This window comes from Mauremys mutica, chromosome 8, assembly GCF_020497125.1.
Source record: "Mauremys mutica isolate MM-2020 ecotype Southern chromosome 8, ASM2049712v1, whole genome shotgun sequence".
NCBI classification, from domain to species: domain Eukaryota; kingdom Metazoa; phylum Chordata; order Testudines; family Geoemydidae; genus Mauremys; species Mauremys mutica.
Window position 1 is genome coordinate 11037956 of NC_059079.1, and position 15081 is coordinate 11053036.

The 15081-nt window shown below is 37.5% G+C and overlaps 1 protein-coding gene across 5 annotated transcripts in view; it reads left to right on the forward strand.

The window, feature by feature from the left end:
• Window positions 1–15081, forward strand: part of SCP2 (sterol carrier protein 2) — a 49950-nt gene that overhangs the window by 6914 nt on the left and 27955 nt on the right. For 4 of the 5 annotated variants that reach the window (XM_045027817.1, XM_045027814.1, XM_045027815.1 and 1 more), the window contains exons 2-10: window positions 403–460; window positions 1447–1518; window positions 4064–4195; window positions 6183–6247; window positions 7617–7743; window positions 8707–8770; window positions 9040–9126; window positions 9755–9905; window positions 11148–11295. In XM_045027817.1, the coding sequence (XP_044883752.1) occupies window positions 445–460; window positions 1447–1518; window positions 4064–4195; window positions 6183–6247; window positions 7617–7743; window positions 8707–8770; window positions 9040–9126; window positions 9755–9905; window positions 11148–11295 (862 nt within the window). In that variant the 5' untranslated portion in view covers window positions 403–444. The remainder of the gene's footprint in view (window positions 1–402; window positions 461–1446; window positions 1519–4063; window positions 4196–6182; window positions 6248–7616; window positions 7744–8706; window positions 8771–9039; window positions 9127–9754; window positions 9906–11147; window positions 11296–15081) is intronic. The other variant, XM_045027816.1, reaches the window with a different exon arrangement.

Below are 15081 nucleotides of genomic sequence, written 5' to 3' on the forward strand. Positions count from 1 at the left end.
CCCCTTGTGGGGCCTGGCTCAGGCCTTGAGGCAGAGCAGGACTGAACAGGGCTGGGAGACAAGTGAGACAGGGGGCAGAGCTGGACTGGGGGCGAAGTGTGGCTGGAAGTGTGGTGCTTCCTCCCTGTCTCCCCCTGGGGGCTGGCTTGGGCCCCACTGCATGCTTCCCCCCCAAAATGTTCCTCTACAACCCCATAGGGGGCATGCCCCACAGTTTGGAGAACTCTGTGCTATATACTGTGTAGTTTCTATGGAACAATGACTTTGCATGGGCCCTCTGCAAGAGGGATTTCGCCCTGGGTGTTCAGATATATGAGTAAATTATGTTTTAATGACACTTGAGTGTAGCAATGTGAGCAAAATAGCTATATTAAGTTTAAATCTTGTTTTTCTTCCTGCCAGTTTGAAAAGCCTGGTGTGCGGGAAAATTGGGATTACCCTGACATGGCTAAGGAGGCAGGTAATTAATGACCAAGATTACTTTTAGTTTTAACATTTTTTTTCTGAATTGTATTATGAGAGGGTAAAATGTACAAGAACGGGGAAGCAACCAATGAACATTCAAGACAGCAAATTTAAAACCGATGAAATGAAATACTTTTTTACATAGTGTATAATTGACCTGTAGAACTCACTGCCACACAGAATCGGAGCCAAGAACATAGGATTCAAAAATTAATTAAATATTTCAACAGTATCCTATTTAGTTGCACTAGCTAACATTAATGTATATATGTGATATCAACTTTCATGCATAGGCATACCAGCTGATCACTTAACAGCCAGGAGGAAGACGCTTCTGTTGTTAAAACTACGTACGAATGAAATTTGAACTATGTGGCCCAAGAAAATATTGGGCATACATCACAGGGCTCAAATGTTTATTATATTCTAGCATTAAAATCTTATCTTTAGACCTTATGTCGCCATTTTGACACTTTCATTGAAATAATTATGTATTAGACAAGATTTTCTTGTCTTAAATATACTAGAGTCTTCTACAGATTCCTGGTATAACAATGAGTCAGTTAAGATACGTTTTCCTCTTTCAAACATAGTAGGCCTTGAAGTTTGTTTCTGTAGTGCATGCGTAATACTATTTTTGTATATTGTTTACATAGATGCATACTATAATGTGCCTTTTTATTTAGAGGGATGAAGAATTAATTTAACTAGATTAGCTTCTAAATTTTTGCAAAAATCAGAGCTACATTCAATAAAAAATTAATTAGGCTTCTATGGCAGAGGATTAAAAATTTGTATGTTCCTCCAGACTGCAGAAGTATTTAAGTCTGTCCCTCTGAGAATAAATAATGTATTTGCCCTTGATCTAATTTCTTTAATTGCCCCCCCTATAACTTTTGTTTGGATCATTTTCTCAAAAAATATTTTATTCACTTTTTAAAAAGTTTTGACAGCTGGATTTAAAAAAAACCCTCTCTCTAGGTCAGAAGGCTTTAGCTGATGCAGGTGTTCCTTACTCAGCAGTGGAGCAGGCATGTGTGGGCTATGTTTACGGTAAGTTATGTTACCTGTTTAGGGTATGAGTTTCCTAACACCTACGTACTTAACTTTATGCGTATGAGGAGTCTCATCCATGAGAATGAAATTTGTCCATTCCTGTACAAAGCCTAACATCCACTCCTCCTTCCCCATTCCTGGATCTGCCTTAACACAGAGCCATGCTTAAAACTATGCATCTGCACAAGTCTTTGCAAGATTAGGGCCTCAGATTTTTAATGAGCACAGATTCAAGCCTTAGTGACCTGTAGAGTGTCCAGTTATTTTAATCATTGGTAGGTATAGATTTCAAGGAAACGTGATACATGTGCGAATATCCTAAGTAGCTCCCATTACAGGATCAGGCCCCTACAGTGTTATATTTTGTGTTTGATCATCTCCAGCAACTTATGTGAGTTGTACACAATCCATACATTTTTATAATTATTATGGTAATGTCATTCATTGCAGTAATTTAAATGACAGTATAGTTTTGCCAGCTGGTGCCACCTTTGGCGGTTGAGAAGTTCTGCTAGCCTTGCCTGCAAAGCTAGAACATCACCTTTTTAGAGAGCAAGTCATTTTCTCAAGAGGCATTTCTGTTGTTCTTTCTTCCTTATCTTTTCTGTATTGTTTCTTCACAGTACTTAATGATATATTTATAAATGTTCTTTTTTGCAGCGCACGTTTGCCCAATTCATCCTGAGCTAGTTATAGAAAAAAGATTAATTATTATTTGGGCAAAGTCAGTCCTCCTTCAAGTACATTATGGAAAGGAAATGGTATAACAGGGAAGTTCAACAGGAAGGTTAAAATTCTGAGAATTCTTTTCTTAAATCACTCAATTGTGAGTAGACAGCACAACATACAATGTAATTAAACTACTTCTAGCAGTAACACTGCCACTAAGAAGCCAAACAACATGGCAAAGCTCTCTTTAAAGCAAATTAGGCCAAGAAGAGTGAATGTCAAAATACAGTCTTTCAGGGTCATTTCAAAGAGAAGGATACAGGTCAGTGAAGAGCATTTCTGTGACTTTTTTATAGTTCTGTAAATAAGTGGCATTTTATTGATGAAATAAAGAAGAAATAAAACTAAGGTGATTAAATTTCTTTGAGGATTTGTTATATTTTTATAATCATTAGAAAGTAGCCAAGAACTTTCTTAAAACAAGTAGTTAAAGATTTAAATAGAAATATTGCTCAACCTCCTATATTGAAAAATTATTAATCATATAAATTAACAAAGAATTTTGCTACAAATGCTTAGAAACTAAGTACTATATATACTCGTTCATAAGCCAACTATTTTTGGTAAAAAAGTGACACATCAAAGGGCAGGGGTCGGCTTATAAACAGGTCTACACCAAAATTTGATGATTTTAAACTCTATGGAATCGTTGAATTAAATATCTAATACATTGTCATTTTGTTTACCTGGAGCGTTCACAGGCACGGAACCCCTCAGCTCCCAGTGTCCGAGTTTTGCCGTTCCCAGCCAATGGGAGCTATGGGAGAACTTCCTGCAGCTCCCATTGGCTGGGAACAGCAAACTGCGGCCACAGAAAGCTGAGGGGCTCTGTGCCTGTGAACACTCCAGGTAAACAAAACGTCCAGGCCCGCTAGCGGCTTTACCCTAATGGGCCAGGAGCCAAAGTTTGCCAACCCCTGAAATATAGGGTCGGCTTATGAAAGGGTCATACAGTTTTTGCTATTTTTACCTAACCATCTTGGGGGGTCGGCTTATAAACAAATGGGCTAGTGAATGAGTATATGCGGTAGTTTGAGTAGTTTGTTTTGCCATTTAAGAGCTAAATGGCATTTTGGGGTCAAGTGAATATTAACACACACTTACAGCTGGAATTGAAGAAAAGGAAATATACTCCCTAGAGAATCACTTTTCAGAATTTTAACCAGCCAGGAAAAGGCAAAGGTAAGCTTGAATCTGAGGAGTTAATTTCTTAGGGTGAAGGAGAGAACTGTATTTATTGTCTAGAAAGATATTTGGTAATAAATACTGCCATCTTGGTATGTGCCTAAGGATGTAATAGGCAAACATGGTCCTTCAGATTTCATTTTATTTTAATACAATACTCTTTACAGAAAGTTCAATATGGCACACCACTTTAATCACCTGTCTTCCAGTAAATGTGTTTGTGATTGACCAGATATGAGCAGAAGACAATCTGCTGGGATATTTAGGAAAATGGATTCCATATCCTTTGAACACAGTTCAGGTTGACTCTTAACCCCTTGTGACGCTTCGTATATGTCTGGGAAACTAACTCCCCTAGTGTCATGAGTGTATATATCTGGAACAGGTATTATATTGTAGACTGTTATTTGTACAACCTGGCAATAGTGACTGGACCACTTTAGAACAAGGTTAAGTGCAATCTTAGCTTACCTGTTGCTATCGGTTGAGTTGGAAAATTGTGCTCTTCAAAGATTTTAGAAGTGTCTTTTCTAGAATCAAAGTATAACATTACCCTTATGTTGTTAGAATTTTTGCTACTATATGACTACTCTCCACTTTCTTTTAAATGTTTCATTTTTGTATAAAGGTGACTCAACATGTGGTCAACGGGCTATCTACCACAGTTTGGGATTAACTGGCATTCCTATCATTAATGTTAACAACAACTGTTCCACTGGATCCACTGCTTTGTTCATGGCCCGGCAAGTGATCCAGGGAGGTAAGCTATGTTTGTTTGGAATTAATTAGCAGTGATGTAATACATATATTCATTAATTTTGTGAATCACACTCTGAAACAAATGGGGGTGAAAGGGAATAGTATGTTCTCCAAATTTCATAAATTACATTTGTTCAGTTTCCATAAACAGAGCTACATAAATTCTCTGCCTGCCTCCTCAGGGAAGGGTGATAGGTATTGCCTAGACTGATCAATTTTGTCATGCCCTGTATGGGAGTACGGATCCTCCATATGGAGTAGATTGCAGGATAGGAGTCTAATACAGTAAGCAATGTTGGTTTAAGTAATCTAAAATTGTTTATGAATGTACTTTCATTTTTAAGAGTAAAACTTAATGGAAGTGCCAGCATTCAATTTTTTCTTATTCTGCATTGTCTTTACAAAATATTGACAATTTCTGTTAGAATTATTAACCTGGGAGACCACCGGATACAAATTTAACCATAAATTCCTTTATTAAATCCAGAGGCCAAATGCTATGTTATACAATTGTTCTAAACATGCCTAACAGCCTAAAAATAAGCAGTCACTACACCCAATACAGGAACAAAGTATTCATAAGAAGGGGCAGCTCTGTGTTTTTTGCTGCCCCAAACACGGCAGGCAGGAAGCTTTCGTTGGCGTGCCTGCAGGTGGTCCGGTGGTCACGTGGATTCGGCAGCATGCCTGAGGAAGGTCCACCAGTGCTGAGCCATCGGCGTCCCTGCCGCCGAATTGCCGCCGAAGCCACGGGACCGGCGGACCTCCCGCAGGCTCACTGACAAAAGCCGCCTGCCTGCTGCCCTCATAGCGACCGGTAGGCCACCCCCCGCGGCTTGCCACTCCAGGCATGCGCTTGCTGCGCTGATGCTGGAGTCGCCCCTGTTCATAAGCATGTGAGCAGTATACTTGCAAATAGGGCAGACCCATGGCAAATCATCTCATCCTGGTGTGCTTCAGTATGATCAGTTAGGGTCTAACAAAGAATCTTCAGATTCCTGGTTCTCTCTATATCCTTCAGTTAACTTACTAGCTTTAGCAAAACACAGTTTGAAGCAGTTTATCCTTGCTGCTTTCCTCCCTCCAAGGCCTTCCTTTCTTATCTCCTCTCTCTGCCTTGCTTACCAACAGAACAGTCAGAAGGTGTGTACTTGTTTCTTTTAAGACAGTTTTTCTTTGTCTTTGTCTATTGCAGCTCTTTATTTTATTAGTTACCTTTTGAACTATACTTCCCACACTACAAGTAATAAGTAATACTGAACTGAAAATTCTTTTAGTTAAAAGGTAATCTTGGAAAGGAGAGCGCCTTTTTTGGTGTATAATGACTTTTTTTTTTCCCTGCTTGTGTTTTATACTAGAAATATCAGGTTTTTATTTTCAGTTTTATGGGAATGACTTTTTGGAGAACTGAAACTAGTTGGATTATGGCATAGTCAGACTGTTTAAATTTTGTTTTGTTTGTATTTAAATAACTCACTCTTGACTAACACTAGGGAAAAACTCTGTGGAAGATTCTATATCTACTCCTTTTCAACTGAAGGGTGAGGGATTTTACACTCAGTTTCTCTAGTTCTTCAGGGAGTTTTATAGCGCAAAAAAAAGGGGAGAGGAGGACACATGATATTCCTGTTATTTCTGTATTTAAAAATATTAACTCAGAGTTCCTCTAAACAATTGTATTTCAGTATTTGTGGCTGAGGTGAGGACACTTGGCAGTGCTAAGAAATTGATCTTTCAGCATTAAAATAAATATGTGGGTTGAAATAAAGAAATCTGATCTTCTAAGGTACATTTCTTATTTGACATCAATAATTTGTGTAACCTCAATACCATTTTCATTCAAACTTGACTCAAATTCAGAAGTGAAGAAAAAGAAGGAAAATGTACCAATTTTTGTGTATATATATTTTTTTAGCAAAATGCATATTTGTAGTACATGATCTTTAGATATTTAGTCATATTTCAAATAACAAAAGCTTTATTTTAAGGTTTGGCAAATTGTGCTTTGGCTCTTGGCTTTGAGAAGATGGAAAGAGGGTCCCTTGAAGTTAAAGTAAGTGTCTTTAAAATATTTGCACCCTTTTTTGAATGTAATCTAGCAGTACAAATGTTTAAAATGTATGAGAGTTCCAAATTCTTATGTACACATCAATTAGTTTAAGATATCATCAGACAGACTGCTTAAGGTAAATTATCTACATTTCCATCAAAAATAGTTAAGGTACCTTTCACAACTATTTACTAGGAAATATAAGTGTACATTGTGCAAATTGTATCCACAGATAAGAGATTAATTTCCCAGTAAATTTCACTGTCGGAAGACTAATGTTCAATAGTTCCTAACACCTGCGATATGTGACATAGGGCTTGGCTACACTTGCAGATGTAGAGCGCTTTGAGTTAAACCAGTCTTCGTAGAGTGCAGTAGGGAAAGCGCTGCAGTCTGTCCACACTTGCAGCGGCATTGGTAGCAGTGCATTATGGGCAGCTATCCCAGAATGCAAGTGATTGCAACATGCTTTTCAAATGGGGGGCGTGGGGTAGAGTGTGACAGGGAGTGAGTTGTGTGTATGTGGGGGGAGAGTGAGTGGTTTTTTGGGGGCTGAGAGCATATCAGCGTGCTGTCTTATAAGTTCAGACAGCAGCAGACCTCCTCTTCCTCCTCCCTGCCTCTCTCTCTCACACACGGCATTCCACACTAATGGTTGCTTTGTCTCGGAGCAGATAAGCAGCTGGCTGTCAGAGATGGAGCTTTCAAAGGGCATATCTGCATTCCTGCAACGATTCAAAACAATGAAAAGAGTGGCCACTTAAGAACCACTGACCTAAACCAGTGTTTCTCAATGACCAGTCTGTGGACTGGTGAGTCCCTGAGATCTCTTTGATACAGTTTAGGAAGGCAGAAAGCTGGTTTCTGGTATCAAAAAGGTTGAGGAAACACTGGCCTAGTCTATATTAAAAACAAAATTGAGGGGAGGTGCAGAAAATTACAAATGGTAATACTGAGGTACAGAGTGGTTAAAGTGATTTGCCTAAAATTGCACAGCAGGTTGAGGTGAGGGTGGGCGGGGAGGAGGAAGAGAAGCCAAGTCGTTTGATTTAGTCCCATGCTGAATCCAGTAGACCCAAAATGCCCCCTGGGCATTTTCTAAGGGCTTCAATAAGTCCTTTTCCCTCCCCACCTCCCATAATGCAGTTGCTGACTGTCTTCTGCTTATCTGTCCTTTCTTACAAGTAGGCAAGTTATTGAAATTTCAAAATATCCTACTCGGGCAGAGTGCTGTCCACCTGAGCTGTTAAGAGATGTTCTCTTTTTCTCAAAGTCCATTATATTTTTGCAAGAATACTGTAGTTTATAAAGGAAATGGATAATTCACCTTAAACTTGCCAGTTGCTTAATTTACAACTATTTTTATTTTTAGTTCACAAACAGGACAAATCCAGTGGATAAACATATGGAAGTGATGATAAACAAATATGGCTTGTCTGCAGCTCCAGTAGCACCACAGTTTTTTGGAAATGCTGGAAAAGAACATATGGAGAAATATGGTACTGTTCAAACTTGTGGGGAAAAATCCTATTGCAGAGTAAAGTATTAGAAGAAAAGTGAAAAATTTGTTTGGGAGCTTAGTTATAAACTGTTATTCCATGACTTCGTTTTCACCAGGTACATGTTGCCATACCCAACATCCACAACTAATAGTGTTGGCAAAGGGGAATCTTGATCAAGGGATATTTTCAGAAAAGTAGATTCATGGGACTGAGTTAAGTTTATGGTGTATACTCTATGCTGTACAATAATTGTGGTAGTGGTAAGGTTTGTGCCTGTATCGGGCTTAATTTTTAACTTATTTGCTTTTGTGGTTTTGTGCATGGTACGAATGTGTGTAGCAACATTAAGAGTTTTACGACAACTTTTGTGCATTAGTCAATCTCAGTTTACATTCTCAGAGTACCGCCATTGCAATTCCTTCAGCTCTCACCAACCAAAGCAATAGCAGTCCCATAATTGCTTCTAAAACTTAGTCTCTTATTTGGCAGCACATATTCCTGCCAGACGAACTATTGGACATCTCGTATTTTAAAATTTATTTCAGACAATTTATGGAAATAATTTAGAAGACAAATGTTTCAGTGTAATTAAATTACTGTGCAGTGGACAAATAGTAATATATGAACATATCTCTGTTAAAATTTGACTAAAATTGATATCTGTTAGCCTTTTTTGTATTTTCTATTATCTGTTAATGACAACATAATGCATTAGATCTCTAAATTTATCAGCTGGAATTCAGCCAGTTTTAAATAATCTCTCATCTAGTAATTGAAACATTTACTGACCCAAACCCAGCTGTATTGCAAAGAATCCTTAATATAATGGATCCATTATAACAGAGATTTTAGAGCTAGTGCCATAAGAATTTGAACTGAATACAGCATCCCTATCACTTGTTAATAAGTCTGTGAGAAAATATTACAGCCTCTCAGTATAGCTTGACTTCTTTCTTTCAGGGACAAAACAAGAACACTTTGCAAAAATTGCATGGAAGAATCATAGCCATTCAACTAACAACCCGTGAGTGCAATATTGTACTTTGGTAATGAAAATATAGCAAGAAAACCAAATTTGAAAGAAATCATGTACTGCACAACAGTAAAACTCAAAGTATAAAATAGACAAGACACTTTCCATTATATACAATGAGAACAATACTCGGATATAAATTCTCTGTTCAGTGTCTTACACTTTGTAAAATTACAGTATGAAAGCAATAATGTGGGTGTAGCTATGATTAATATGTCTTCTTCCTGAGATTATGCTAAAATAAGGTGTGTTTTTCCTAGGTTTTCCCAGTTCCAAAAGAAGTACAGTTTAGATCAAGTGTTGCAGTCTCGGAAAATTTATGATTTTTTGACTGTTTTACAGTGCTGGTAAGAACAGGACTTTGATACTGTGTAGAAATAAATGCTGAAGCACTTTATATTTAAAAAAAACCAACTTTAATTTGCCACTGGATTATAAACTGTAGCCTTTTTTTCAAATGCTGTACCATCTGTCTTCAGAGTATTAGATGCATTTTATAACTTAAAATTTAAATAAATAAAACAAAATTCAGCCCATTTTGCTCTAACTTTAACTAGATAATTCTTGAACTATAACTCACTAGACAAAAGTATACCTCGTTTTTCTGTTTTCATATATTTCCCAGGCCCTGCATATCAGTGCATTTCTGCTGCTGTTTAACAAGGTTTTTTCCTTACTGCTGCCTTTCCTGTCCACCCATAAATTTTTTTTTTAAAGTCAGCACTGTTTCTAATAGAAATTTGAGCAATATGCTATTTTAATTAAAGAAATCTGTTTCAATAAAAGATTTTGCTAGAAGAGTTCAGCCAACTTTTTGATGGAAAGGTCAAGAAGATGTCAGCAAACCACTTTGGAATAGCTTATGGATCTAATTTGGTTACATATCAATGATTACTGCCACGAATATCACTCTTTTCCTGGAAAACCTTTGTTAATTGTGTGCAATGAGTAAATAATTCTTTTATGTTCAATTAGCCCAACATCTGATGGAGCTGCAGCTGTGGTTTTAACTAACGAGGAGTTTGTGAGAAAACATGGATTGGAGTCAAAAGCGGTGGAAATTGTGGCCCAAGAGATGGTCACTGATCTTTCAAGTACATTTGAGGAGAATAGTTGTATTAAGGTGGTAGGTTTAAATTTTTACTTTTCCCCTGCTCCCTACTTCTTATGGACATTGATCCTAAAACTACTACAGATGTTTCCATGATAAAAATATCCAGATAGCACATGCATTGTACTTCACTATGAAGTAAAAATAAACTATATACTGTACACTTCAAAAAACCCACAAAACTTCTAGGATAAAAGATACATCTGTGGAGTAATACTAAGAAAACAATTTTTATATGTGTATATGTATGTATAGGTATTAAGTGTAGGATTGTAAAAAGTTTAGAGTTACGCTGCACTTTTTCAAATTGTTTAGAACATCAAATTAAGGAGACAACATAAAAATTGTGAGACAGATGCAGAAATCATTGAATAATCTGTGACTTGAACCAATGTATCTAGTTTTCCTTCTCTTCTACAGAAGGGCTATTATGAACCTGAAAACCATGTAACCATCAATGTGTGGTGGTCATGTCATTCATAGGTATAATTGCTAGTTTGATTAACTTTAAACCCAGAGGTAGGCCTAAACTGCAAAGTTTGGGTGCAGAGCCAAGTTTTCTTAAAAGTTAGGTGTTATTTGCATCTACAGTTCTAGTATGAGTCTGTCTATTGTAATTATGGACCAGATTCTGTCCTAGGTCAATGGAGCTGTGACAGTTTTCACCATCTGGGAATCTACCACATAATATTCAACCTCATTGATGTCAGTGGGGTTGCACAGGGGTAATTGAGGGCCAAATTCAGCCCAGTAGGTGCAAATCAAATTAATGCATTCCAGAAAGTCAGATTTAGAAAATATTGACTATTAGCATTAAAGTCAGATGGCTGGCAGCAGAGGTACAGATTACTAGCTAAATAGAGATTTGAAGTCAAACTTTCAGCTGGCATAAGCATTTGCAATTCTTCAGACATCTATGGAATTGCGCCCAATTATACCAGCAGCATATCGTGCCCTTAATGACTAAATAATTTTGGCTGCATATGCTTTTACATATGGGGAGAAGGAGTGGAGGAAGAACACAGAAGAGCCATCACTTAGAATGTTCCTACAATGAAGTTTAGAATCTCAGATTTCTTGCTGCAAAATTATGCCACATAATGGAAATTCATAGACTGCAGTACAAGGCACATTAATATTAGAATAGATTACCATCACTTATAGGCCAGCTCACTTATAGCACATGTTCCGGTCACAACTAGCCAATGAGCATAATCTAAAGTCTTGAACTGTGTAACTCACAATTTGTTGTTGTAGGTTGGCTATGATATGAGTAAAGAAGCTGCGAAAAGATGTTTTTCCAAAGCAGGTCTGAAACCTACGGATGTGGATGTGATTGAACTACATGATTGTTTCTCATCTAGCGAGCTCATTACTTATGAAGCTTTAGGACTTTGTCCTGAAGGTAATAACATTAATGAAGAATTTTAGTTTATTAAAATGGACAACATTAAACATGTCTTATAACTTTGGTGTTTGTTATAAATGTTATTACTGCTTCATTGCATGAATCTGTCCTGTATGGTAAGAGCATTATTCTGTAACTTCATAAGGGTGAAGAAAAGCAAAATATTAATAAAAGTCATAAATAAACATATTGTAAAAACTGTAATTGGACAAATAACTCCATGAAAAAATGAATATCAAAAGGTAAATTAATGCATCACAGATACATGGTGCAAAAAATCATGTGGTTAGCAAGTTGCAGGGGGAGAGTTCTTTTAAAAGGAAGTGTGTGTGGGGGGGGGAGTTGACTCACTTTCCTCCCTCTTATTTGTGTCTCAGCTTCAGGTCCCCCTCTTTTCAGCTGTTCAAGCTCTTGTTCCCTGTTCCTAGACTTTTATTCATTTATCCTAGATTTTGCTCTGCTTCCTTCCAGCTACTGCTGTGGCCAGTTGATCTTGCTACTTCTCAACCTTCTTAACACCATTGGTGCTTCCCTGCTGCTGCCAGTGGCAGTTAGGTTGCTATGAACTAATTTTCTGGCTAGTGTGAGTAAACACCGTTTTTAAAAATTTTTCTTTCACACTTATTTCCCAGATGCGCTTAGTCAACACTGATAGTTTAAAAAAATCCACCAACACTTAGAAGGTATATTGAATTGGAAAATTTTGGGGCTAAAAAAATTAGAAATCTCCTAAAAGGTGTCTCCTATTCTAATATCTTAGTTTTCCATAAGTTTGCTGACTATGCATTAACATTTTGTATTTAAGGTAAGACCTTAAATTTTAATGTTGTATTGTTGTTTTTTTTACTTACGGGGTTTGAACAAGAAGCACCGAATATAGATTTAAACCAATTATGCAGCAAAGTTATGTGGCTTTATTTGAAATTTAAAGATAGTTTTGCTGATCAAGTATCAGAGGGGTAACCGTGTTAGTCTGGATCTGTAAAAGCAGCAAAGAGTCCTGTGGCACCTTATAGACTAACAGACGTATTGGAGCATGAGCTTTCGTGGCTGAATACCCACTTCGTCACATACATGTAGTGGAAATTTCCAGGGGCAGGTATATATATGCAAGCATGCAGGCTAGCTTGCTTTTTAAGGAAAAAATAGAAAATAAGACCAAAATTATCAAAATGCCACTATATATATCCATGGTATGCCCACACCTTGAATGCTATGTCCAGTTCTGGTCACTCCATCTCAAAAAAGATATTAGAATTGGAAAATTTACAGAAAAGGGCAACAAAAATGATTAGGGGTATAGCACAGCTTCCATATGAGGAGAGATTAAAAAGACTGGGATTGCTCATTTTAGAAAAGAGACAGCTAAGGGGGATATGATAGAGGTCTATACCAGGAGTCGGCAACCTTTCAGAATTGGTGTGCCAAGTCTTCATTTATTCACTCTAATTTAAGGTTTCGCGTGCCGATAATACATTTTAACATTTTTAGAAGGTCTCTTTCTATGAGTCTATAATATATAACTAAACTATTGTTGTATATAAAGTAAACAAGGTTTTTTAAATGTTTAAGAAGCTTCATTTAAAATTAAATTGAAATGCAGAGCGCCCTGGACTGGTGGCCAGGACCCGGCCAGTGGGAGTGCCATTGAAATCAGCACGTGTGCCACCTTTGGCATGCATGCCATAGGTTGCCTACCCCTGGTCTACACAATCATGAATGGTGTGGAGAAAGTGAATTGGGAGTGATGTTTACCCCTTTACATGATACAAGTGTGATGCTGGCAGACCAGGTGCCAGCTCATGCCAAGGCCCCTAGGCCTCACTGAACACTTACAAATGCATAGCTTGAAACCAGTGTTGTTTACCTGTGTGTTAGCATTATCAAAATAGATATTAGATTTATAACAGAGTGCTTAGTGTTTTAGACTTTATGGAATGCTTATAGGATGCTGCATGTATATCAGTATCCCATATCATAAAGTAATGTTACAGAGCTAACATTTAAACTATAGAAATGTTTGACTGTAAATTCCCCTCAGTCACGGGAGAAGCATTTCTAAGTGTGAAATATTAGTTTACCCCCAAAAGTATCGTCTCCTGCCCATCAGGAAGGACTAGTACATTCAAATGAACCATTATTGAACAAAGATTTTGTTGATTGCTCCCCCCAGTCACCTATATGCAAGAGCACTCGTCCCATCAGCTTGGATTCTGGGGTGAGTGGGGATAAAAATCTTTGACAAGGAGAAACTATGTCTCTTTATGCTGTTTGAACTCTGAGGGGAAAAGATTCCTAAACATAAGCAAGAGATCCCCAAGCTGCTTGGTTTGGGTTAGCCCCAAAGGACATAAAAACTTGCTTATTATAGAAGCTTCTATTACCTTTTGAATTTAAGATTGTAACACATTTGTGTGTGTATGCTTACCTGCTTTAATCTTGTAAATAACTATAATTTCGTTTCTTAGTCAATAACTCTTTAGTTAGTTTATTATAGGATTGGCTACAGGTATTGTCCTTGATTTGAGATCTGAGTACAAATTACGTAGGGTAAGTGACTGGTCCTTTGGGACTGGGAGTAACCTGAATATTATTGTGATTTTTTGCTATAAAGTGACCATCTATCACATAGTCCAGCTTGCCTGGGTGGCAAGATGAACTGGAATGCCCAAGGGGACTACCAGTGATTCCATGGTAAGACTGTTATAGTGCTTTAGGAGTTCACACTTGTTACTGGGTTGATGAAATCTAATTATGGAACATACAACTAGTTTGGGTTTTCTGCTCTGCTTTTGACAGTCTGTTCTGAGTTTGGCATTCAGTCTTGAGCCACTCCAGACAGCATGGCAACAACAATCAGGGGTCACCCAATGAAATTAATAGGCAACAGCTTTAAAACAAGTGTAAGGAAGTATTACTTCATGTAACGGACAGTCAACCTGTGGAACTCATTGCCATAGGATGTTGTGAAGGCCAAAAATATAACTCTGTCTTAAAAAAAAAGAATAAGATAAGTTCATGAAGAATACGTCCATCACTGGCTATTAGCTAAGATAGTCAGGGTCACAACCCCATGCTCTGGATGTTCCTAAACCTCTGATTGCCAGAAGCTGTGACTGGATGATAGGGGATGGATCACTCGATGATTGCTCTGTTCTGTTCATTTTCTCTGAAGTAGCTGGCATTAGCCACTGTTGGAAGACAGGATAATGGGATTGATGGACTGTTGGTCTGCCCCAGTATAGCTTTTCTAATATTCTTATGTTCAAAATATATTAAATTATTAAACTATTACATTTCATATTTTAAAAAGTTCAGCTTTTAAACATATTAATGTTTTTTCAAAAAGTTGAGAACATCCTCTGTGAATCATTTTCTGAAAAATGGCATGATTTTACTTACACACCACTTGGTGGTGTATAGTCTTATTTATGAACAGTCAAGCTGAGATTGGAGATTCAACAGAAAGGTCTGCAAGAATTTAGACTCAAGACTTTTAACTGAACGAAGCTTTAAAAAGATCTCTTCCTCTGTCCTTTTCTCCTTGCTATCCCTTCGCTTTCTCTGACCTGTTCCTCTATACCACATTATTATTTGCTGGGTCTCTGTGGCACCAGGAGCAGCAAAAATGGTTGCAATCGTTTTCTATTTAGATATGTACACTCAGTAGTAAAAAGAAGCACCCACTCTTTGTTCTACATGTGTCATGGTGCACCTAGAAAATGCAACACACGCTCTGGTTACTCCCATTTGGTCAATTATTAACTTATAACTTAGTAGCAT